General features: G+C 40.5%; 1 protein-coding gene across 1 annotated transcript in view; it reads left to right on the top strand.

Moving 5' to 3' along the window:
• Positions 1–17,485, top strand: part of CHRM3 (cholinergic receptor muscarinic 3) — a 252,798-nt gene extending 235,313 nt beyond the window's left edge. The window contains exon 3 of the mRNA XM_063441774.1: positions 15,681–17,485. Coding sequence (XP_063297844.1) covers positions 15,692–17,485 — 1,794 coding nt within the window. The 5' untranslated portion in view covers positions 15,681–15,691. The remainder of the gene's footprint in view (positions 1–15,680) is intronic.
• The last annotated feature ends 9,633 nt before the right edge of the window (positions 17,486–27,118 follow it).

Genomic DNA, 27,118 nt, shown 5'->3' with positions numbered 1-27,118 from the left:
ATATTATGGTATTTCTGGTTGTTACACTGGGTGACTACATGTTTTGTTCAGAGTACATTTCATTGGCTTACCAACCTTTTCGATTCAGTTTTTTCTCTCGTCTCAGTTTACAGTACATCAACTCTATCTGGTTTGGCAGTTCTTCTCGGATGGTGGACATTGTTGTATTCATTGTATCTAGGACTTTGTTTCTTCCCCATTATTTTCTGCCTTTTGTTATGTTTTGCCGCAGCTTGAAAGAGCAAATGATGTGAGGGGAGTTTTGTAGTACCTAACTTTTTTCTGATTGGTTGTTTTTTTCTGTGCTGCTGTGGAGTTCTAGTAAAGAGAGGCTTAAGAAAATACTTGCATCATGTCATTAATAAAATTAAGATTATAGGTACACTAAAGCTAGCATAATCTACAATTATATAAATATATCCGGGACCCATACAAACTATTGTCTGGAAATCTGTTTACAAACGAGGTAATGCGTTTAGACTGGAAAAAAGGAGTCTAGTCTAACGCAATGGAAAGGTTATATTTTTTACAGTAAGAAAAATAAGGATGTGGAATTCTCTGCCTGAAGAAATTGGTTTTATCTGTCTGTACAGATGTTTAAACAGCAAGTGGATGCTGTAACAGAGCTCCCTGTACCCCGACTGGGTACCTCCGCCAAGGACCGATTCCTAGCTGGAACATGGGACAAACTGCAGCACTTCTGCCCACAGTCGCCGTGGCTTGACTGGGGCCCTGGAACCGCTCCTTCCTGGAGCCGAATGGGGAATTAGCTCTAGTCCTTAAAAGGACTTTCCCCATTAAATCCCTGCAAGCTGGAACAGCAGACACAGGAGTAAATCTTCTTTCCCACGACACACAGTTTTGGAGTGCAAGCTGGAATAGCCTTTTATGCAAGTTTCCAAACAAGGGCGACACCTAGGTGGACCTTGTTGGGCCCAGGGACACAAAGTGAACAAACCAATTAAAACAGAGTCATACAGTGAGACACACACAAACAATAGAATCCCTCCTCTGTGCTTGGGCAAAAATTAAATCAGGAACTGTGCTAATCTAACTCAATTATCTACAAGAAAAAAACATACCCCAAAAAGTACCTTAAAAACACACAAAACCCCATAAATTCCCCGATAGCCCCGATCAGGGTGAACAACATATCCAAAAATCACCCAGATCGGTTCATGGGTTTAGGAATTTCCTGGAATTCATAGTTTTGACTGACCGCAAGCATGGCCCCATGCCCAAAACAGTTCCAGGGAAATCCGTGCTAACAGTCGGTCAAGTTCGCTAGTCTTTTACAGGTTTCCCTGCAGGGCCCATGGTCTGTGGGCAGGAGGCTGGCAAGCAGGCTCCTCCAGGAGCTAGTGGCAAACTCAGGTAAAAAGAGGAGTTTGCCACAGATGCATAAAAAAAACATCATACTCAATTATATAATTTTTTAATTATGGGATAATAACTTCTTGATCCAATGATAACTCTGACTGTTATTCTGGCGTCAAGAAGAATTTTTTCCCCAAGTTTTCTGCAAAATTGGAAGTCCTTCAGACTGGGTTTTTTGCCTTTTTTGGATCAAGAGCTAAAAACAGATGCGAGAAAGGCTGAACTTGATGGACACATGTCTCCTTTCAGTCTATGCAACCATGTAACCCTACATGTAACAGAATATCCAAAAGTTTGGAACACAAACTACATGAAACTGGTAACAGTATAGCAAATCTCCTATGTTAATATGGTGAAATTAAATGTATATACAATGTAAGGTACAATGTAAAATACCACTGTGCTATATAAATTGGACTGTAAAACATATATGGAAATAAGTAAAGACACTCCAATATAAACTTGAAGTGAAATGAATGTCTTATAAGATGAACAGGCTTTATTTAAAAAGTGCCCATGGGGACTACTATATAAATATCTGTGGAATATAAAAATACAAAGGAAATCAGTCACAAAATAGACTGAGTAGGTCTGTGTAGCTATCCAATGAGCACTCTATACTGCTAACAGTCTATATCCACTAAAAAGAAATAGAATAAAGGGTTCATGTAGCCATGAAGAAATAAGAGGATGCATTATATAGAGAATAGTTTACTCCTAAGTAAAGAGGTGCATACTACAGCCTAGGCAAGAAGTAACATCACTTCACTGCTGTTAGAATGAAACATACCCTATATAAATCTTTAAAGGTCTGACACCAAGAACTGACACCAGGAACAACTGAAAAGATCCCAGCAGAATTACTGCAAGCGAATATAGTCCCAATTCCTAAGCAAGAAAAAGATACAGAAAAAATTAAGAACTACCACCCAATTTCCCTTCTAAACACCGATATAAAGCTCTATTCGGCTATTATAGCAGAACGTTTGAAAATAAGTATACCAGACGTGATAGATAGGGACCAGGTGGGGTTTGTCCCAGGTAGATCATCTACCCATAATATAAGAAGACTGATTGATGTTTTGAATCATGAGGGAAGATGGGGGGCTCCCATGTTGGCCCTGTCTTTAGATGCTGAAAAAGCATTTGACAGGGTCAACTAGGAGTTCATGAGGCAAACCCTTCAGGCATTTGGATACGAGGTAAGACTTTTCCAGAATATCTCTGCTCTTTATACAGTACCTACGGCTAGAGTTGTAGGAAATGGCTTCGGATCTGAATGGTTCTCATTGCTAAACGGAAAAAGACAAGGGTGTCCCTTGTGTCCGGTACTCTATATTGTGGCATTAGAACCTTTGGCTTTAGCCATAAGACAAGAGCAGAGGATAGTAGGTTTTGAATTTAATAAAGAAAATATAAAAATACATTTATATGCTGATGACGTTATGTTAACAATACAAAAACCCCTACAATCTATAATACAACTTGTGGAAATTATTGGAAGATTTTCCCAGGTATCTGGATATAAAATAAATATAGAAAAATCAACTATCTTAGTTGTAAATGTAAATAAAGAAGAAAAAATTAGATTATGAAGAAATTTGACTTTGCATGGGTCGAAAAATCATTTAATTATTTAGGAATTAATATCTGTGCTGACCCACTGAAAATAGTAGAGATCAATTTTCTCCCATTACTTATTAAAATGAATAAACTCCCAAAGGGTTGGAAGAATCTATAATTCTCGTGCTGGGGCCGTATTAATATTATTAAGTCTTACATTTTACCAAAATGGCTATATTTGTTTAGAATGATCCCCCTGAGTATCCCCGATAGTTGGCTGCTATTAATACAACAGGCCTGGTCTAAGTTTATATGGCAGGCAAAAAAAACAAGAATGGCAAGAAAACTCCTCTCAATCAATCAATCTAAGGAAGGGGTAGGATTCCCAGTTATACAAAAATAATATAAAGCGATTTGTTTCTCCTTCTTGTTTACTTAAGAAGGAGAAACAAATAAGAGCCAACCAAGTTCGAATAGTGTGGTAATAGAGTCCATTAGAGGAATGAGGAGTAAGATTAAAAAAAGTGCAGGATTTAAAAATCACATTATTAACACCCTGCCGATCTCAATACTAGAAAATAATATGCAAGACCTAAGACTAGTGATGTCGCGAACATAAAATTTTCCATTCGCGAACGGCGAAAGCGAACTTCAGCAAACGTTCGCAAACGGGCGAACAACCATACACTTCAATGGGCAGGCAAATTTTAAAACCCACAATTTCTGGCCACAATAGTGATGGAAAAGTTGTTTCAAGGGGACTAACACCTGGAATGTGGCATGCCGGAGGGGGATCCATGGCAAAACTCCCATGGCAAATTACATAGTTGATGCAGAGTCTGGTTTTAATATATAAAGGGCATAAATCACCTAACATTCCTAAATTGTTTGGAATAACGTGCTTTAAAACATCAGGTATGATGTTGTATCGATCAGGTAGTGTAAGGGTTACGCCCGCTTCACAGTGACAGACCAAACTCCCTGTTTAACGCACCGCAAACAACCGCAAACAGTCCATTTGCACAACCACAAACTCCCCATTTGCACAAGGTTGGATACCAAGCTAGCCATGTCCCGTTCCTTGTCCTCACTGATGTCATTGAAGGTCTCTTCCTCCACCCAGCCACGTACAACACCAAGGGTCCCCGAAAGGTGACAACAAGCCCCTTGGGAAGCCTGCTGTGTTTGGTCTTCCACCTCCTCAAAGCCACCTTCCTCCTCTGACTCCTCTTCTTCAGACTCCTCTCTCTGCGTTGCCTCTCTCTGCATTATTATAAGGTGTGTTAAGTAGTACTATTCCTATCAGTTTAATCCCTGTTACGTCCCCTATCAGGGGACGTGTATACTGCATCGATTTTAGGAACCGGGAGATGGAAAAAGATGCTTGGTTGGTCCTCCTACTTCAAATTTGGGGCACTGCGCGTGTAATCTAATGTGCCACCAGATAGGAGTGGTGTCTTAAGTAGTCCCCCTCATCAGGCCTTTTTTAGTTGAATGTATCGCCCACTGTCAGTCCCTTGGGGATCCATCCCTCATTCATCTTAATAAAGGTGAGGTAATCTAGACTTTTTTGACCTAGGCGACTTCTCTTCTCAGTGACAATACCTCCTGCTACACTGAAGGTCCTTTCTGACAGTACACTTGAAGCGGAGGAGGCCAGAAGTTCTATTGCAAATTGGGATAGCTCAGGCCACAGGTCAAGCCTGCACACCCAGTAGTCAAGGTGTTAATCGCTCCTCAGAGTGTCGATATCTGCAGTTAAGGCGAGGTAGTCTGTTACCTGTCGGTCGAGTCGTTCTCTGAGGGTGGACCCCGAAGGGCTGTGGCGATGCGTAGGACTTAAAAAGCTCCGCATGTCCTCCATCAACAACACATCTGTAAAGCGTCCTGTCCTTGCCGGCGTGGTCGTGGGAGGAGGAGAATTACTTTCACCTCTTCCCCTGTTAGATTCCTGTGTTGCTGTGACATCACCCTTATACGCTGTGTAAAGCATACTTTTTAATTGATTTTGGAACTGCTGCATCCTTTCCGACTTGCGGTAATTCGGTAACATTTCAGGCACTTTCAGCTTATACCAGGGGTCTAGTAGCGTGGACACCCAGTACAGGTCGTTCTCCTTCAGCCTTTTTATACGAGGGTCCCTCAACAGGCACGACAGCATGAAAGACCCCATTTGTACAAGGTTGGATGCCGAGCTACTCATGTCCCGTTCCTCCTCCTCAGTGATGTCACTGAAGGTATGTACTTCCCCCCAGCCACGTACAACTCCACGGGTACCAGATAGGTGACAACGAGCACCCTGGGATGCCTGTTGTGGTTGGCCTTCCTCCTCCTAATCAATGCCACATTCCTCCTCTGACTCCTCTTCCTCACAATCCTCTTCCAGCTTTGCCGCAGGTCCAGCAAGCGATGCTGATAAGGCTGTTTCTGGTGGTGATGGTGACCACAACTCTTCCTCTTCACGCTCATCTACGGCCTGATCCAGCACTCTTCGCAGGGCACGCTCCAGGAAGAAAACAAATGGTATGATGTCGCTGATGGTGCCTTCGTTGCGACTGACTAGGTTTGTCACCACCTCAAAAGGACGCATGAGCCTAGAGGCATTGCGCATGAGCGTCCAGTAACGTGGCAAAAAAATTCCCAGCTCCCCAGAGGCTGTCCTAGCACCCCGGTCATACAAATACTCGTTAACAGCTTTTTCTTGTTGGAGCAGGCGGTCGAACATTAGGAGTGTTGAATTCCAACGTGTCGGGCTGTCGCAAATCAAGCGCCTCACTGGCATGTTGTTTTGCCGCTGGATATCTGAAAAGTGCGCCATGGCCGTGTAGGAACGCCTGAAATGGCCACACACCTTCCTGACCTGCTTCAGGACGTCCTGTAAGCCTGGGTACTTATGCACAAAGCGTTGTACGGCACGGCACATGTGTCAACTTGCCCAACTTCAATGCCGCCAACAAATTTGTTCCGTTGTCACAAACCACTTTGCTGATATCCAGTTGCTGTGGAGTCCGCCACTTTTCCACCTGTGCGTTCAGGGCGGACAGGAGTGCTTGTCCGGTGTGACTCTCCGCTTTCAAGCAAGTCAAACCCAAGACGGCGTGACACTGCCGTATCCGGGATGTGGAATAGTACCTCGGGAGCTGGGGGGGGGTGCCGTTGATGTGGAGCAAGACGCAGCAGCAGAAGAGGACTCAGCCGAGGAGGTTATGGAAGAGGATGGAGTAGGAGGAGTAGAGGAGGTGGCAGCAGCAGGCCTGCCTGCAAGTCGTGGCGGTGTCACCAACTCCTCTGCAGAGCCACGCATTCCATGCTTGGCAGCCGTCAGCAGGTTTACCCAATGTGCAGTGTAGGTGATATACCTGCCCTGACTATGCTTTGCAGACCAGGTATCAGTGGTCAGATGGACCCTTGCCCCAACACTGTGTGCCAGACATGCCATTACTTCCTTTTGCACAATCGAGTACAGGTTGGGGATTGCCTTTTGTGCAAAGAAATTTAGTCCGGGTACCTTCCACTGCGGTATCCCAATAGCCACAAATTTTTTGAATGCCTCAGACTCCACCAGCTTGTATGGTAAAACCTGGAGGGCTAATAGTTCAGACAAGCCAGCTGTCAGACGCTGGGCAAGGGGGTGACTTTCTGACATTTGCTTCTTACGCTTTAACATGTCCTTGACAGACACCTGACTGTGGGCAGATGAGCGGGAACTGCTCAAGGTGAGAGACGGAGTGGCGGATGGTTGAGAGGGGGAAGGAGGACAGCAGTGGTTGACGTGGCTGAAGATGCTGGACCAGGAGGAGGATGGCGGCTTTGAGTTTGCGTGCTGCTTGTACTCATGTGTTGATCCCATAGGCGTTTGTGATGTGCGATCATGTGCCTACGCAAAGCAGTTGTACCTAGGTGGGTGTTGGACTTCCCACGACTCAGTTTCTTTTGGAACAGGTTGCAAATGGCATCGCTGTTGTCAGAGGCAGACACATCTGCTGAGCTCTGCAATGACGGCATTCTGATGGTGGACACAGCATGCGTTGATTGGCGTGCTGTCGGGCTGACCCCGGGTGCCAATGCATGCTGTCTGACTGTGCCACTAGCTCCTTGCGACGACCTCCCCCTGCTTCCAACTCGTCTCCTCCTCTCTGTCTCCCCATCTGAACTTTCGCCCTGTTCTTCTTCTTGCCGAGCGGGCACCCACGTGACATCCATGGACGCATCGTCATCATCAACCGCTTCACTTGTATCTGACAACTCAGCAAAGGAAGCAGCAGCGGGTACAACATCATCATCATCACACCGTACGTCCATGTGTGTAATGCTGCCTGCCTGAGACATATCCCTGTTATCTACATCCTCTGGCAATAATGGTTGCGCATCACTAATTTCTTCAAACGGATGTGTAAATAACTCCTCTGACATACCAAGTGAAGCGGCTGTGGTGCTAGTGTTAGTGGTGGCGGCAGGCGGGTGAGTGGTATCTTGAGAGGTGCCCGAAGCTAAGCTGGAGGAGGATGGTGCGTCAAGGTTCCGAGCGGAAGCTGTAGAAGATTGGGTGTCCTGTGTTAGCCAGTCAACTATGTCCTCAGAACTATTCAAGTTCAGGGTACGTGGCCTCTTAAAACTGTGCATTATTCTAGGGCAAAAGGGAGTCACAGCACCACGACCACGATGGCCCCTGCGGGGTGGCCTGCCTCTGCCTGTCATTTTTTTTTGGATTAGTGGTACTATGCGTGCAAGCTACTGTGAGACCAGATATGAGTGGCACTGTGCAGTGGCAGAGGTTGGCAGAGTACACGCTGTAGGCCTGACACACCCGCTTGAAGACAACTAACTGCTATTCAATCTATAACAGTGAAAAAAGTTTTTTGGTTTTAAATGCACGCTATTGTGACACCAGATATGAGTGGCAATGTGCACTGGCAGAGGTTGGCAGAGTACACGCTGTAGGCCTGACACACCCGCTTGAAGACAAGTAACTACTATTCAATCTATAAGAGTGAAAAAAGTTTTTTGGTTTTAAATGCACGCTATTGTGACACCAGATATGAGTGGCAATGTGCACTGGCAGAGGTTGGCAGAGTACACGCTGTTGGCCTGACACACCCGCTTGAAGACAACTAACTGCTATTCAATCTATAACAGTGAAAAAAGTCTTTTGTTTTTAAATGCACGCTATTGTGCCACCAGATATGAGTGGCACTGTGCACTGGCAGAGTACACGCTGATGGCCTGACACACAGACGCTTGCAGACAAATAACTGCTATTCAATCTATAACAGTGAAAAAAAATTTGTTTTTAAATGCATGCTATTGTGACACCAGATATGAATGGTGGCACTGGGCAAGTGGGCACAGTATCCACTGTGAGCCTGACACACAGACGCTTGCAGACAACTAACTGCTATTCAATCTATTACAGTGAAAAAAAAGTTTGTGGGTTTTTAAATGCACGCTATTGTGCCACCAGATATGAGTGGCACTGTGCACACTGGCAGAGTACACGCTGTTGGCCTGACACACAGACGCTTGCAGACAACTAACTGCTAATTAATCTATTACAGTGAAAAAAAATGTTTTGTTTTTAAATGCAAGCTATTGTGACCCCAGATATGAGTGGTGACACTGGGCAAGTGGGCACAGTATCCACTGTGAGCCTGACACACAGATGGTTGCAGACAACTAACTGCTATTCAATTTATAACAGTGAAAAACGTTTTTTGTTTTTAAATGCACGCTATTGTGACACCAGATATGAGTGGCAAAGTGCACTTGCAGAGGTTGGCAGAGTACACGCTGAAGGCCTGACACCCACTTGAAGTACACTGACTGCTATTAGCTTACAGTGAAAAACTTTTTTGCTTTTTAAAGGCACGCTATTGTGACACCAGATATGAGTGGTAAAGTACACTGGCAGAGGTTGGCAGAGTACACGCTGAAGGCCTGACAACCAGACGCTTGCAGACAACTAACTGCTATTAGCTTACAGTGAAAAACTTTTTTTCTTTTTAAAGGCACGCTATTGTGACACCAGATATGAGTGGCAAAGTGCACTTGCAGAGGTTGGCAGAGTACACGCTGAAGGCCTGACACCCACTTGAAGTACACTGACTGCTATTAGCTTACAGTGAAAAACTTTTTTGCTTTTTAAAGGCACGCTATTGTGACACCAGATATGAGTGGCAAAGTGCACGCTGAAGGCCTGACACCCGCTTGAAGGACACTGACTGCTATTAGCTTACAGTGAAAAACTTTTTTGCTTTTTAAAGGCACGCTATTGTGACACCAGATATGAGTGGCAAAGTGCACTTGCAGAGGTTGGCAGAGTACACGCTGAAGGCCTGACACCCACTTGAAGTACCCTTACTGCTATTAGCTTACAGTGAAAAACGTTTTTGCTTTTTAAAGGCACGCTATTGTGACACCAGATATGAGTGGCAAAGTGCACTTGCAGAGGTTGGCAGAGTACACGCTGAAGGCCTGACACCCACTTGAAGTACACTGACTGCTATTTTCTTACAGTGACAAATTTTTTTGCTTTTTAAAGGCACGCTATTGTGACACCAGATATGAGTGGTAAAGTACACTGGCAGAGGTTGGCAGAGTACACGCTGAAGGCCTGACAACCAGACGCTTGCAGACAACTAACTGCTATTAGCTTACAGTGAAAAACTTTTTTTCTTTTTAAAGGCACACTATTGTGACACCAGATATGAGTGGCAAAGTGCACTTGCAGAGGTTGGCAGAGTACACGCTGAAGGCCTGACACCCACTTAAAGTACACTGACTGCTATTAGCTTACAGTGAAAAACTTTTTTGCTTTTTAAAGGCACGCTATAGTGACACCAGATATGAGTGGCAAAGTGCACTTGCAGAGGTTGGCAGAGTACATGCTGAAGGCCTGACACCCACTTGAAGGACACAGACTGCTCTTAGCTTACAGTGAAAAACTTTTTGGATTTTAAAGGCACGCTATTGTGACACCAGATATGAGTGGCAAAGTGCAGTTGCAGAGGTTGGCAGAGTAAACGCTGAAGGCCTGACACCCAGACGCTTGCAGACAACTAACTGCTATTCAATCTATTACAGTGAAAAGATTTTTTTTGTTTTTAAATGCAAGCCTAAGCTATTGTGACACCAGACATCAGTGGTGGCACTGGGCAAGTGGGCACAGTATCCACTGTGAGCCTGACACAGAAGCTGGCAGACAACTAACTGCTATTCAATCTATTACAGTGAAAAAAAATGTTGTTTTTAAATGCAAGCTTAAGCTATTATGACACCAGATATGAGTGGTGGCACTGGGCAAGTGGACACAGTATCCACTGTGAGCCTGACACAGAAGCTGGCAGACAACTAACTGCTATTCAATCTATTATAGTGAAAAAAATGTTTTGTTTTTAAATGTCAAGCTTAAGCTATTGTTACACCAGATATGAGTGGTGGCACTGGGCAAGTGGGCACAGTATCCACTGTGAGCCTGACTCAGAAGCTGGCAGACAACTAACTGCTATTCAATCTATTACAGTGAAAACATTTTTTTGTTTTTAAATGCAAGCCTAAGCTATTGTGACACCAGATATGAGTGGTGGCACTGGGCAAGTGGGCACAGTATCCACTGTGAGCCTGACACAGAAGCTGGCAGGCAGGAAACTGCAATTACATTACACAGAAAAAAAAAGCAGACTGATGTTCCTGCCCTAAAAAGGGCTTTTTGGGGTGCTGTTCTTACAGCAGAGATCAGATGAGTCCTTCAGGACTGTAGTGGACACTGAATACCCTAGCCTAGCTATCAATTTCCCTATCAAATGAGCAGCAGCTACACTTTCCCTCCTCTATCTAAGAATGCAGCTTCAGAATGAATCTAAAATGGATGCTGTACAGGAGGTGGGAGGGTCTGGAAGGGAGGGTCTGCTGCTAATTTGCTGGAATGTGTCTGCTGACCGTGAGGCACAGGGTCAAAGTTTACTCAATGATGACGAATAGGGGGCGGATCGAACCGCGCATGTGTTCGCCCGCCGTGGCGAACGAGAACACGCTATGTTCGCCAGGAACTATTCGCCAGCGAACAGTTCGGTACATCACTAGTGACGATGAAGACTTAAGGGAAGAACTTCTTTGTTGCCTTGATTTACCTGGACGGACCACTAGTTCAGAAATATTTGATACTCTTGATGAGTATTTTCAAGCACAGGGCTTTGACTGGAGTAAATGCGTTGGTGCATGTACGGACGGTGCTGCTAGCATGACTGGTCGTCGCTCAGGAGTAGTTGCGAAAATAAAGGAAGCTGCACACCCAAAAGTTTTGTTTATCACCAACATCTCTGACTCCATGCAGAAGTGAGATGGTTATCGAGAGGAAGAGTTCTTGCACACCTGTTCGAACTGAGGGAAGAAGTAAGGCAGTTTCTGCAAGAGCACAAATCTGACCTAGTAGAGCCTTTGTTGAATCAGGAATGGATAGCTAAGCTTGCGTATATGGCGGATATATTCTCTTCAGGGGTCTTATACAAGTATTTTTACACTAAGAAATAAAATGGATGCGTTCAAAAAGAAGCTGGCTCTTTGGGATAGTCGCATACAGGAGGAAGATATAGAAATGTTTCCACTTTTGGGAGAATTTTTGAATGCTACTGATATCAACCAGAAAGTCATATTCAACATAATAAGCCAACATTTAAGAGCATTAGCTGAAAACTTTAATAATTATTTCCCTGAAAATGAAGATACATGTAAAGGTAACCTATGGATTAATAATCCCTTTTTGGAAGATATAAATTCATGTGCTCTTGATTCTCATGAGAAAGAAAAGCTAATGAGTCTTCTGATGTCACTTTGGTTTCCAGACATAACATGCAATAATTGTCTCAATTTTGGATATCCCTCGATAAAGGATATCCATCTCTGAGTTATAAAACTATCAAATTGTTGGTCGTTTTTTTGACTTCCTATTTGTGTGAAAACACTTTTTCAGTTATGTTAGTAATAAAAACCAAACAGAGTAATTGAATGGATGTTAATGCAGCGCTTCATCTCTCAGAAACAACGCTGCAACCACGTATATCAAGTTTGCTTACAAAGAAGCAGCAGCAGACGTCGCACTAACAAAAACTTGGAATTTTATAACATTAGAATTAATAAATCAAATTCTATTTACAATGGTTTTTATTTCTGGCTGACACCGTGAAATATTTTTCCTATTTCCGCCAGGCCGCGGGTCTTAAAAGGTTGCAGAACACTGGTCTAGATGATTCCATCACTTTAAGGGCAGGCGTGACATAACACAATTTAAATTAAAAAAGAAGTGCCAAAACAGCGGGCAGCATCTGAGGGAATATATGGAAGAAGAGGACTTTACACATGAAGCCCACGTGAACCAGGAAGAGAACCGGTTTGCCAGCGTCAAATGGTAAGTATATGCATTCCCTGTTCAAGTCCGAACGACCTGAGGACGGGAGCAGTGAAGATGTATGACATATTCAGCTGGATCAGGTAAGTTTGTTACAATACTGTTGAATGTTTTATGCACTTACATCATTACTGTTACCGAAGGGATGTGTAACAATTAATTTACCCTCAACTTCCTAATAAAGATTTGGTGCAGTTTCTTGCCATTGTGTTAAGCAGGACCATTCCCTGAGCTGATTTAAGTTATAATGCATACAAGACATTTAAACATTTATGTCTCAGTTGGACAGTGAATTAGTGCCCTGGAGAAAGTAGTGATTCATTCCTCCAGTAAGATTTCAACTTCAGTTAGGTTTTATATATTGAGTTATCACTTGCAGTTACTTTGTTTAACTGCCTGAACTGTATGTTGCATTTCCCTTGCTTACCTAGTAATCTATGACTTTTATGAGATATCTGGTTGCAGAGGTGTTGTTCAAGGCAAACAAAATTGAGATTACGGTAACAAAATTTCAATACAAAAAGTACTATGTCATTACAAATCAACACATTTAGTGTTGCTTGATTTAGAAAGAAGATATAGAGCAACATATTTTTTTACTGGCATGTGTACTACATCTACTATATAACTATCGCAATCATGTCACATCTGGATGTATATCCCATTGTGATGGTACTTGTATCCCATTATTCCTACTATCAGCAAGCTTTTCAGTTTGCAAACATTTGTACCTGCTAAATCATTTATCTCCTAATTATTGCTAAGTTGACAGCTGTTGCAGAGCATACTTTGAGGAGGGACTACAGAATTGTAAACTACAAATAATAGACAGATGAGATAAGTGACACAATGGAAGGTGGAGAGAATAACTCTGCAAAGCAACTCTTGCCAGTTTCAGTATTCTCAGGTTTTCATAATTACTCCAGGAGCCACCTGGAAATTGGTCTGAGATGGGATCTTTGTTTTTTTTCCTTTGTGCTTCTACACACTTTCTCTATACTATAGTGGCAGAGACAGGGTGTGGTTTTAAACCCATCATCTATATGTACATCTAAATTAATTTGTTATGGTGCTGGGAGGCCACCAGGGGCACTCTTATCTTAAGGGATCCAACGATTAAACCCTAAAGTGAGCCTACAGTGTTGATTTGCAGGTCCCCCAGGTGGCATCTGGGTTTTGAATCTTAGTTTCAGTTGGACAGGGGCATCACTGATTGGTTTAGAGTGGTCAGCTGATGAAAAATATAGGCTTACTCAGTGACAGCATAATGTCTTAGCCAGTCCATACTTGACTCTTACAGAGTAAAAAAAAACACTTGCAAGCATAATTCAGAGTAATTGGGGTATAAATTGGTATTGTTGACATTAAATGAAACATACATTTCTGGAGAAATAACATATGTATTTTAAATCTTTTTTCATTATGAAGATGAACAATAGCAAATTCCGCAATGTTTTTATAGTATATGTATAAGCAGAAAATGTCAAATTTCACAGTGAAGTAAACCTGACTTCTATCTATGATACACACAGTTTATGTGTCAAAAGATGTGTTTTATTGGATGTTCTAAGAGTGAATAAACCCTGATGTTGTGTTGCTGGACATTTCTTGCAGTTTTTCTCTAATAGGGTTATTCCTTAAGTGTGGACTGCAACAGACTCAAAGTGAATTTTTAAAGATAGACAGATATATATCTACGTTAGCTATTGTTTAAACAAAGTATATTGTACCTTTTCTGTTATACTTATGCTTCTTATATTAAATTAACACATAATTATTAATACACAATGTTAATCTGATTCAAATTAGAAAATATAAATCCAATATTTAAAGGACAAACAAATTCAAAACCCTGTACAGAATATGTGTATGGAAATATTTCTAACTTACATCATCTTCTTTATGCTAACTATTATATGTTGTTAACAGAGATTTGCTTGAGTAGTCATTAAAAATGAATTATGGCAATCTATTTTTAATATATGACACAATTATGCTCTTTGCTACAAAAATATATATATAATTTAGAAGTGAAAAGCATGATAATTTTCTTTCCTTTTTAAAGCATTTACAAAAGATTGATTTTGCTTTTTAAGCTTTCTATGTATAGTCAATCATACTCCATTATGATGAATTAACCCAAATGTTGTGGTTTATATATCTAAAATAAGAAATATTACTAGAAGTCATTTATACGTAGTACTCATCAGAAGAAGCATTATTGTTTCAGGTACAACCAGTGGCGCTACTACCGCGGTCACAGGGGGTCGCAGCTGCGACCGGGCTTCTCACTCCAGGGGGCCCGGCCGCCCTGTGGAGCCCTGGAACCGCGGTGCCCAGCCGGCCATGTGTTGCAGCCCTGGCCCGCACGGTAGAACTGTCGGAGCCGCACGTTCAGGTGCCCATCGGGTGGCCCATGCTGTTAGGGCCACCCGATGCTATGTATTTCCAGGGGGCCCAATAAGCGCTGCACTTTAACAGCGCGACCAGGCCCCCTGTGATGAGGTCAGACTGAGCTGTGAGAAAGTAACAGCCCAGGTCACTCCTCCCAGCTTACACAGAGCGTTGTAGGAGATGAGGGAGTCAGAGTGGGAACTCTGACTCCCATCAGCCTGAGCCACTGCACCTAAAAGGCAGGAAACAGGAGGGTGACTAAACCATTTTGCGTGTGTGTGTGTTTGTGTGTGTGTCTTAATGTATGTGTGTCTCTGTATGTGTGTGTGTGTATATATGTGTGTCTGTATGTGAGTGTGTTTCTGTATTTGCATCTGTCTGTCTGCATGTGTATCTGTATGTGTGTTATTCTGTGTCTTTGCATGTTTCTCCTTAAGTGTATGTGTATCTGTCTGTATGTGTGTCTGTGTATCCGCATGTGTGTCTGTGTGTATATATGTGTCTGCATATGTGTGTTAGTTTGTGTGTCTGCATTTGCATGAGTGCGTGTCTGTGTATCAGCATGTGTGTCCGTGTATGTATCTATATGTGTTATATGGTGTGTATCTGCATGTATGTCAGTTTGTGTTTGTATGAATGAGACTCATTTAGGGGTGTGAGTGTGACACATGAAGGGGCTGGTGGAGTGAGATGTATGGGGGGGTCCCAGAGCACTTTTTGCACCAGTGCCCTGTGGTTTCTAGTTATGCCTCTGGGTACAATCTGGGTATTTTTTGTTCTATTTTGGTTCTGTGGTATAGAGGGATTCCCAACATTGTCAATCAATTTTCTTTTTCTACAAGATATTTACTATTATTTTATTTCATAGTATAGATGATATTGAATTATGCTTTTAAGATGTTATAGTAAAAAAAAATTCTAATCTATTTTTCTCTTGTTTTTTCAGATTACAGAAACATGCTCCACCAAAATAATATCACATTATACACTTTACTATCAAACATAAGTTTGATATTGAAAACACTTCCGACATCTACAAGTCACCATAATGAAACTGTATTTTCCCTCGGGACATATGATATCCCCCAACTCACTGTTAATTCCTCTTATGTCTTAGCTGAAATCAATAATTCAGCATCTCGAAATGACACTCAGAAGGATTATTTAGGCGGGCACAGTGTATGGCAAGTTGTTTTAATTGCGTTTTTTAGTGGGACTATTGCTATTGTAACTATTATAGGCAACATATTAGTGATCTTAGCCTTTAAGGTTAACAAACAACTGAAAACAGTCAACAATTATTTTTTACTGAGCCTTGCCTTTGCAGATCTCATTATTGGTGTAATATCCATGAATCTTTTTACTACATATATTATCATGGATCACTGGGCTATGGGTAGTCTTGCTTGTGACCTTTGGCTTATGATTGATTATGTGGCAAGCAATGCTTCTGTCATGAATCTTCTTGTTATCAGTTTCGACAGATATTTTTCCATTACAAGGCCACTAACTTACAGGACTAAGAGAACCACTAAAAGAGCAGGGATAATGATTGGCTTGGCATGGTCAATATCATTTATACTTTGGGCTCCAGCTATATTGTTCTGGCAATACTTTGTTGGAAAACGCACTGTCCCCTCTGATGAATGCTTTATCCAGTTCTTGACAGAACCTATCATTACATTTGGAACTGCAATTGCCGCATTTTATCTTCCAGTATCAATTATGACAATCCTATACTGGAGAATCTATAGAGAAACCGAGAAACGTACAAAAGAACTGGCAGGTCTGCAAGCTTCTGGAACTAAAGCAGAGGTAACTCAAGTTGCTAATAAAAAAAGAGGTTCTAGAAGTAACAGCTACAACAAAACCCAGAAGAAATTAAAATTCTCTTCTAGCAGATATCGGTGGTGTTCTCATTATTACAGAGCAAAGTTCTTCAAACCAAACACAAAGAAGATAGATCAAGATCAAAGTAGCACTGAGAGCTGGAACAATGTTGATGCAAATGCATCACTTGATAACTCAGGCACCTCTGATGAAGAAGAGGTTTCTGAAAATCCAAGAACATTGTTTTCCATTGTGTTAAAGCTTCCTGGACATAATTCCATTCTTAGTTCAAAAAAATGTCCGGATACTAAACAAGTAAACATATCATCAGGAAAAAATCAAACCACACACCTCAAATTAGACACACACTCAATCAAAAAGGAGATCAAGTTTCAAAGTATTAACTCCCAAAAAAGTATTGCACACAAAGGGACATTACAAAATGAATCAAGATCTACCGTGTCACATCCTCAGGTGCTACAAAATATGACTGTGGCTGCTCGGACAAATGCACTTATATCTTTCAAAGAAATAACGTTAGCTAAAAGATTTGCAGCAAAGACACGAAATCAGATCACAAAACGGAAAAGAATGTCTCTTATCAAAGAAAAAAAAGCTGCACAAACACTTAGTGCAATTTTGTTAGCTTTCATCATAACGTGGGCTCCATATAACATAATGGTTTTAGTCAATACATTTTGTGAAAGTTGTATCCCTCGCATATATTGGAATCTTGGATATTGGCTTTGTTATATCAATAGCACAATTAATCCAATGTGTTATGCTCTTTGCAATAAGACATTCAGAACAACTTTTAAGACACTGTTGCTTTGTCAGTGTGGTAAAAAAAAAAGACGTACAAAACAATACCAATTGACTAAGCCCATTATTCACAAAAATATGGCCAATGAGACTTTTTAAGTTGATATATTTATGATATTCATTTACAACAATAATTTGCCATCTTATTTATTGACACAATTAATGTTATGATGTTTATTTACATGACAGTGTATTTGTTGGTGAATTGAGTTTTTTCTAGTCACTAAATTTTGCATTTAGGTAGTCATTCAACCACTCCTTACTGTATAATGAATAAATCCCTAATTTAAAGAACAACCTCTGTACTGGACAAGGGATCAGTTCTTTTTTTAAATGAATGTGGTTAAAAAGTTATCCAAGATGAAGAACACTGCATATTGAATATGTACTATCATTACAGGTTTGATGGACTGTCCTTTGTAGATTGCAAAAATGTGGCAATTAATAATAGCCTGCAATAATTTAAACTGACTTTGATGCACTATATTGCTAGGGCAATGCATCTCTAATAAATTGATGCATCCTACAATTTTTTTTCACATTCAGCCAACCTGAGATCTCCACTAGCTTTATTATATAATTACTTTATTCTTGATTCTGTCAAAAATTAATCTAAAGATCTAAATGCTGCTCCCATTCACAATTTGGATAGAATTGTTTAAAATTAAGCATGCGGCTCTGAAACAGTACAAGAAAGAAACTACATTAAATTTGAAATGGGTAGGCACAATTAATTCCATAGCTTTAAAGGGACACTATAGGCCCCATTAAAGTGGTCTGGGTGCACTGTCCCTATCCCCTTAACACTGAAATTAAAAACATTGCAATTTTAGAGAAACTGCAGTGCAGGGTTAAGACTGCTTCTAGAAGCTATCTCCCAGATGGGCACGTTAGTTGCTTCCTGCAGTTTCATGGAGTAGCTGAGGTCATCCAGCTACATGCAAACTCCTATAGAAAATCATTTATTCAATGCTTTTCCAATGTGTGTGCTGCATATGCACATTTGGTCCCCCCACCCCCTCCCCCTCCCCCTTTCATGCTAACGTTGGAAGAGGTGGAGACAGAGCCAATGCAGAGGAACATTGGTACTGGAATAAGATAAGTGGGCTGTGGCGTACATACCGGGGTCTCAGGGGCCGCCCTGCGACCCGGTATGTACCCAGTGTGGCCAGCCTCTTCTTCTGGGGGGCCCAGGAGCTGGCCACCTCAGGGCCCCTGAGGCTGGCCCTGGTGTCACCGGGCGGGCTAAATGGCTGGCGGGCACGCGAGGGAGCACTCTCCCCTGAGCGCTCTCTGCCCAGCTCCCTCACTCACCGCACTGATGCTGGAGCCGAAATATGATGTCATCTTCCAGCTCTGGCATCAGTACCCCGTGCGCGAGGGAGCTGAAGAGGAAGCACTCAGGGGAAAGTGTGTTAGTGTGTGTGTGTGTGTGTGTGTTAGTGTTAGAGTGTGTGTGTTTGTGTTAGTGTGTGTGTGTAGTGTGTATGTGTTAGAGTGTGTGTGTGTGTGTGTGTTAGTGCTAGAGTGTGTGTGTGTTAGTGTTAGAGTGTGTGTGTGTTAGTGTCAGAGTGTGTGTGTGTGTGTGTTAGTGTCAGAGTGTGTGTGTGTGTGTGTGTGTGTGTGTTGGAGTGTGTGTGTTAGTGTTAGAGTGTGCATGTTAGTGTTAGAGTGTGTATGTGTTAGTGTTTGTGTGTGTGTGTTAGTTTTTGTGTCAGTGTGTGTGTTAGTTTGTTTGTTACTGTGTGTGTGTTACTGAGTGTGTTTGTGTGCGTCTGTTAGTGAGTCTGTTTGGTGTCTGTTAGTGAGTGTGTGTTTTATAAGTGAGTGTGTATGTATGTATGTCTGTCACTGAATGTGTATGTCTGTTAGCTTGTGTGTATGCGTCTGTTCGTGAGAGTGTGTGTGTCTTCAGCACTTACCTTTCTCCAGCGCGGGACTCCCTTGGCGCTGGGGATCCCTCTGCCCCGATCCGCCTCTCAGCTCCGAATACGCATGCGCGGCAAGAGCCGCACGCGCATTAAAACCGCCCATAGGAAAGCATTACTCAATGCTTTCCTATGGACGTTCAGCGTCTTATCACAGTGAGAATCGTTGAAGCTCCTCTAGCGGCTGTCAATGAGACATCCACTAGAGGTTGGATTAACCCTCAGTGAAACATAGCAGTTTCTTTGAAACTGCTATGTTTTCAGCTGCAGGGTTAAAACTAGAGGGACTTGGCACCCAGACCACTTCATTGAGAAGATGTGATCTGGGTGTCTGTAGTGGTCCTTTAAATGTATGTGTATCTGTATGCACTGGCGTACAAACCGTGGTCGCAGGGGTCGCAGCCCTCCGAACCCCTGCGACCAGGTGCCTGCCGCCATGTGTTGCGGCCCCGGCCCGTGTAGAGTAAGCGCGCGTGGGGGGGGGGGGGGGCGCATGGATCAGTTTTCGCACCGGGAAGAACTATGGACTAAAAGCTTTTTTATTGTGCTATGTGCAGTATGGTAAAACGTGCTCCCGGTATTATTAAAGTACATATCACATGATCCTGAGCACACACGTCACAAAATATGATTTGGTGGTGGAATGTGGAATATTTAGTTAAATTACAGCTGGACTGATACATATGGTGCATAATTGAGATCCTGCATTTGAACTCATGTTGTACGTCTGATACATAATTCCTGTTAATGAGAGATATAGTTATGTGTTTATTAATATAGCATGTTTGGAATAGTCTGTGTGCACTAGAAGTCTTTTATGGCACTATGTTTTCAGGCATTTGCATCAGGCTGCTACATCAGACTGAGCCTTTCCAGACTCCCTATGATGCAAAGCCAGATCCGGTGAAAAGCACTTTACACAAAATAAAGGTTTAATTTCAATCTTTAATTTACAATATTTTAGTTTGATTTGAACACTATAAATCACTGCTTCCGCTTAACTTTATATAGGACACAATGTCTTGACCAGGTTTTCAGAATCTGGCCAGTTATTACAACCCACTGTCAGAATTATTCACTAAAAATTGCTGCAAATTGTGAATTCAAGATGAATTTGAAGTTAAAGGCCAAATAACCAAATCGGACAAATTCACCTATGCATCCAGTTCAGCTACTTTGACCTTAAATTTGAAATTCACTTCTGAATTCCCAGCAAATCTTACTCTAGTGAATAAGCATGTGAATGGAAAATAGTAAACAGAAATGCAGTTGGTTTTAAGGTAATGTTGGAAAACACATTTGAGAAACATAAAATATGGAAATGTGTTGCTTCAGTAAGCATTTAAACCTTATGCCATAAAAGATTCCACTTTACAAATATGATTATATTACCCTAATGAGAACACAACTGTGATACCATTGACCTCCACCTGTGAACCATTAAAGTGTTTACATTTTCCAGATAAATAAAGCAATGTTGAGACATTTTTGGTCAACTTATGGATAGGAAGGAAATATAATGTTTTTAAAAAGAAAGGAATGATAACATTTAGTTGTATGGCTTAGAAAATGGATTATCCAACTGTTCAACTATCACAGTGAGTATAATCTGACCGAAAATCTACAAGAAAAAGCTCTCCCACAAAACTCAATTCTAAATCAAAAATGAAACTTTAAAGGAGCTACATGTTTCATTGCTGGTTATTGAAGTTATAGTGAACCAGTCAAACTTATCAAGAGCTTTGTGAAATGCTTGCCTTTATTGTGTGTGAGAAGGAATTCGGGTTAGAGGAGGAAACATTTATATAAGCTAAATTCGGAGTGAAATATATCCAAATGGTAGATCCCCAGATGTTGTAGAACTACAACTCCCATGATGTTTTGCATGCTTTTAGAATGGTTTAGAATAACACAACATCATGGTAGCTGAAGTTTTAAAACATCTGGGGATCTACCTTTTGGGCACCCCTGTATTAGACTGACAATGCCTGAAGATGCAAATTCCTGATCAAGCACAAAAAAGACAATATTATTACACTATGGAAGCGGTTCTTATTAACTGCAGCCTGGAACATTGTTAAATGGAAACTCTAAGTGGTACGTTAGAGCAGGTAACATGAACTCTAAAGCCCACTGGTTATGGGGGCTAAAGGGTGAGCCCACTCACTAATGGCAGCCAGGCTTCTCCAAAAGGCTGCCCACTTTATAAATAAAAACTTAATACATGGCAGCCCACTGGTTATGGGGGCTAGGGGGAGGCCATCTGGGTCAGTAGTGCCCAAAAACGAGGGCTATTGAGGGAACTGTAGCCTCCTAAAGGTTTTTGGGCTTCGCCAAAATGGCACCCGCTATATAGCTGAGGACTTTACTATTATGGAGATCAACTTAAGGAATAATGAAAAACTATGTAAAGATGGTGAGCAGCTAAGGCATTACAAATAAAGATATATAAATACAATTCAATATTTAAATAAAATAGCAAGGGGGAAGGAAGATAAAAACCTACAACAAGAAGTCGTAAAAAGTGATAAAAGTGTATCAAAGAGGAGGCAATATTAAAAAAGGGGGGGACATATAGAATTAAAAAAATAAAAGTTGAATAAAAATTTATAAAAATGTCTATATATATTAAAACTCCAGAGAAAAAAAAGGGGGTTATAAAAAGTTAAATAAATCAAAACTGAATTAAGACCAGTGGGGATTAATGTTTTCAAATAAAAGACCCACTTAATTTCACATTGTCCAAGAATTTGTTTGATATTGCCGCCTCTCCATGGTAAAGTGCAAACTTCTATGGCATAACATTTTAAGAGTTTTGGATTTTTATTATGTACCAAGAAGTGTTTGGATACTGTATGATTACTGAAACCCTTTAGAATATCCCTGCAGTGTTCTGCTATTCTGATTTTTAGATTTCTAGTACGCAAACTTGAAGGAGAGCAATTATTTTATAAAAATTCCTGAGTGGACAAGTACAATATCTAGAGAGAAACTTTGAAAGAAACTTTGAAAGCAGAGTACATATAAAGGTTTTGTCCTGACAGCCACAAACTGATCCTTTGGTTTATCTATACTTCACACATATATTTTTTTATTTAATCGGACTAACTCCAATATGTTTATTTTTTGGATTTTCTCTGAGGTCTGGGGTTTTTCTTTTCTTTTCTACATTTTCTCTACTGTTCCCCTTTTTCCCTCCTCCGCCCCTTAAGCAATAAATAAATATATATATATATATATATATATATATATATATATATATATATATATATATATATATATATATATATACTGATATATATATATACGCAAACTTGAAGGAGAGCACTTCTTTTATCAAAATCCCTGCGTAGACTGAAACTTTGATTAAATACACACAACTGCAATGAAATATTTTGTCATTTTTCTCAGATGACTATCATGTCATATGCATGATTGCTCTTACTAGTAATACTTCAAATAATTGAGCATTATAAATGTTATAATAATTTCTATTGTAAACTTGCCATAAAATATAAATGGGAAAAAGCATTCACTGTTTCATTGATGCGCTGTACACCTTGAAGTAATACTGTATTGAGGAAAAAGTATACATAATACCACTAGGATGACTAACCATAACATGTATTGTAGCATAAATGTAGGCATTACATGTTTAATTGCATGATTTGTGTATAGTAATTATGTTAGTCAGTATGTTTTACAGTGTTTGCCAATTCAACTTTCTCAATCTACTCCTGTTGTTCAGTTTGCTATTGCTGTAAGAACTGAGTGTTTTACTGAACGATTATTATTAAGCAATATCCATCTTATAAATAAGCATGCTCTCTTTACGTCAGTATGTTTTGACAAAGTAAATCATTGAAATACAACAAGTTTGCAAGTTCAATTTTAGTCAATTTAATTGTGGAGTAAAATGTAACAGAAAAAAAATGTTAGTATAAGTGTAATTTGTACTTTGTTCATAACTATTCAGTTTTCTTGAAATAGTCTCTTTTCTATGTTTAATTTTAATTTTGCTTATTTCAATTAAGAATAAAAAAAATAAAAAATAATTGAGCATGTGGTAAAACTGTCAATACCAGTGCATTAAAGACTAATTCCAGAAGTGATTCTTATTTTTGCAGTGATGAAACATAATATCTATATAATAATAATAATAATAATAATAATAATAATAATAATAATAATAATATAAAGCTATAGATAAATCCATATTTCTAAATCTGTCCAGTGTTGGACAAGTACTTGCCTACAGAGCTGGATTAACATTACCCATGGCCCTAGGAAAGAAGCCCAGTGTGTGTGTGTGTCTGTGGTGGCTGTGTATGAGGATGGGGGCCTGAGTGTGGCTGGCTGTGTGTTGATAAGGCTAAGTGATGTATGTGTTAGGGGAAGGCTGTGCCTTTGTGTGCTGGTTGAATGTTGTGTGTGGTGGCTGATTGCGGCTAAATGCTGTGCATGGCAGAGGCTATGCTTTTCCTTTTAGCAGGAACGGGTTATTATCTTTGTTAGTTGGAGGGTATCCTGGAGAACTGGATCCCTGGTGGACTTACCAGGGGGTGGTGAAAGGGGGTGGGGGAGGGTTTGAGGTAGGTCTACATCCCTGTTGTCTAAAAATCACTTTAATTGCTCCTTTGGAGTGCTCTGTCACTGACTCAGAATGATTGTGTAAATAATATATTTATAGGGTTAAAACCTTTTATTAACCCCTGATGGTTTTAAGAAAATACAATGAAGGAGCATATCACCCCAAAATTATATTTGTATGAATACACTTCTATTAACCTTCATCCATTATTCAACGAGAGCTCATAGGATAAGTTACCAAAGGTTCTAAAGATTATCCTATTATTCTAGGGACGTTAATACAAGCAGTTATATAAACAGTATATTTCTAAAGTATAAAGTTAGAAGCATGGACCCAGAATAATGTTAATGTCCTTAGTTCAATACCTCAGAAGATGAGAATTTTAGATCTTTAGAGTCCTGTTATAGTCAGAAGACTTCGCTAAACACAAATATTAGTGTTTCAAAACATTAAAATGTATCACAACAATTATATTGTCAGTGTATGAAAGGGAGAAATTACCCAACCCGGGTGTCTTACAATAAGGCAACCAGATGGGTAGAAGCCTAGTCCAATCTTAAGCTAAACGTAGCAAAAAAAACAAAAAACTTTATTAAAGTCTATTAAAAGACTGGGTCAGGATAGTAATAGACAGAGTCCTATAAGGAGAACGATAGTTGCATGGATAACCGGCTTTCAATAAGCTGATACAACTAGACAGGCCCCTTGCTTATAGGTCGAGGCAGTATGCTAAACCATGCAACAATCCGGGAAACAAAACAGCAGTAGGGACAGGAGGGGGGGGAGAGAAAAAATAAAGTAAATAATCTCACACACAGATCCCCTAAAACCCTGTGCTAGCCCTTATTCTCCTAAATAACACCTTCGTGGGTGTTCTATTCTAAGACTAGACTAAGTCCATACATATATAGCCCCAGTTAACTCACTAAACGAACATAAGTGCAAAAAAGTGCTGAAGTGCTCAAGTAAGTGAAGACAGACTGAACCCGACGCGCGTTTCGGCGTAACCGTACGCCGTCATCAGGGGTATCTGAAGGGAGGCAGCCTCCCTTCAGATACCCCTGATGACGGCGTACGGTTACGCCGAAACGCGCGTCGGGTTCAGTCTGTCTTCACTTACTTGAGCACTTCAGCACTTTTTTGCACTTATGTTCGTTTAGTGAGTTAACTGGGGCTATATATGTATGGACTTAGTCTAGTCTTAGAATAGAACACCCACGAAGGTGTTATTTAGGAGAATAAGGGCTAGCACAGGGTTTTAGGGGATCTGTGTGTGAGATTATTTACTTTATTTTTTCTCTCCCCCCCCTCCTGTCCCTACTGCTGTTTTGTTTCCCGGATTGTTGCATGGTTTAGCATACTGCCTCGACCTATAAGCAAGGGGCCTGTCTAGTTGTATCAGCTTATTGAAAGCCGGTTATCCATGCAACTATCGTTCTCCTTATAGGACTCTGTCTATTACTATCCTGACCCAGTCTTTTAATAGACTTTAATAACGTTTTTTGTTTTTTTGCTACGTTTAGCTTAAGATTGGACTGGGCTTCTACCCATCTGGTTGCCTTATTGTAAGACACCCGGGTTGGGTAATTTCTCCCTTTCATGTATGTAATTTCAGGGTTATGCCCTATTACCCAGTCTAGGTGACCGTCTCTCTTGGGGCACGGAAGTTGGGTTCGGAATTTTCTTCCCAGTCTTCTGGCCCCTAGAGGCTTTTCATTTTTTCTATATTGTCAGTGTAAGTGCCATTTGTGTTTGAAAAATGCAAAAAATGTCACATTCACTGATGATATCATCGTTGTAATACATTTTACTGTTTCGAAACACTGATATTTGTATTCAGCAATGCCTTCCGAGTAAAACCAACCCCCCATGTACAGGTTATATTTTTACAGGGTTAAATATAGTGCTAGCAAATTAAATTCCCTGGACTTTCGGCCTGGGTTGTCAGGCAGGTCCCGCAAATTGTAATTAATAAAATTACCTAATTATGTAAAATTATTACATAAATATATACGTGGAATTATTATATGTATATACGTGTGTATATAAATATTTTATTTTTTTATTTATATACAGGTATATATATATATAGTGATATATACGTATATACATATATATATATATATATATATATATATATATATCGTTCTACGTGTATTTTGTTAGAACAAAATTACACATATATATATATATTATTTATTTATTTTAAAAAATCATACTGGTTTTAATCTACTTGTTTTAATCTACTTGATAAAGCCTTGCAAGGCCAAACGCGTTGTATATATATATATATATATATATATATATGTAGAAAGGCCTTTTGGCCTGTGTTTGTGGGAGGGGCGTATGACACGCCCCTTCCCTACTTAAGGGACACACCTTACCTGGCTCCATACCCTCGAGGTCAGCATTGCATCGAAAATCCACTTCTGGTTCACGTACGACGCCATCTTGATTTTCAAAGAAACCCGCGATTTCGTCTGGTATAGCTGTGTCCAGGATTCCTTGCAGGTTTTCCGCCCGTCCAGCTCCTCACAAATCCGGTCTTCGTCGCAGAATACGTCCTAGTGACTTCCAAATCGTAAGTTCGACGCCTGGATCATTCCCACGGCGTCGCGCTTTTAAACGGGCCTTACTTTACGGCCCAATGCTTTACGGCCAGCTTACATACATATTCGTTTAAATCCTTTCGTTAGTTTCTATCATTCACCAAGTACCCACTTCATTTCAATTCGTCTACTCATTTCATACGTACTCATTCGAACTGACTGGCGTTCGGTTTCGTCATGTCTTATACACATATCTTTCGCCTATGTCTGTTTCATACAGTATCTGGTTATTCATGCGATATATGCTTTCGGCAGTTTTGCTCATGTCATTCACATCGCAATTCGTTTCATTTCTTTTCATACAGCAAATACAGCCTGTATATGTATATGTAAAATAAAGTTCGGTATATTTACCTGTTTCATGTGCAATCTATATATATATTATTTAAATCTGCGTATTAGGTTTTCTATCTCATTATGTTTTGAGGTTCATTGACTAACATATTAATTTATGTTTACATTATTTTAAATATCATATATAATACATAAATGTTATAGCTTACCTCTAAAGGTATTTCTGAATATTACGTTTTATCACAACCATGTACACACGATTACATGGCACATACTTTTTCTGACCTTTCTTTATGTACTCAAACGACAT

This window comes from Pelobates fuscus, chromosome 2, assembly GCF_036172605.1.
Source record: "Pelobates fuscus isolate aPelFus1 chromosome 2, aPelFus1.pri, whole genome shotgun sequence".
In the NCBI taxonomy this organism is placed as follows: Eukaryota; Metazoa; Chordata; class Amphibia; order Anura; family Pelobatidae; genus Pelobates; species Pelobates fuscus.
Note: the sequence above shows the minus strand (reverse complement) of the source record. Positions and strands in the feature narration are given on the sequence as shown.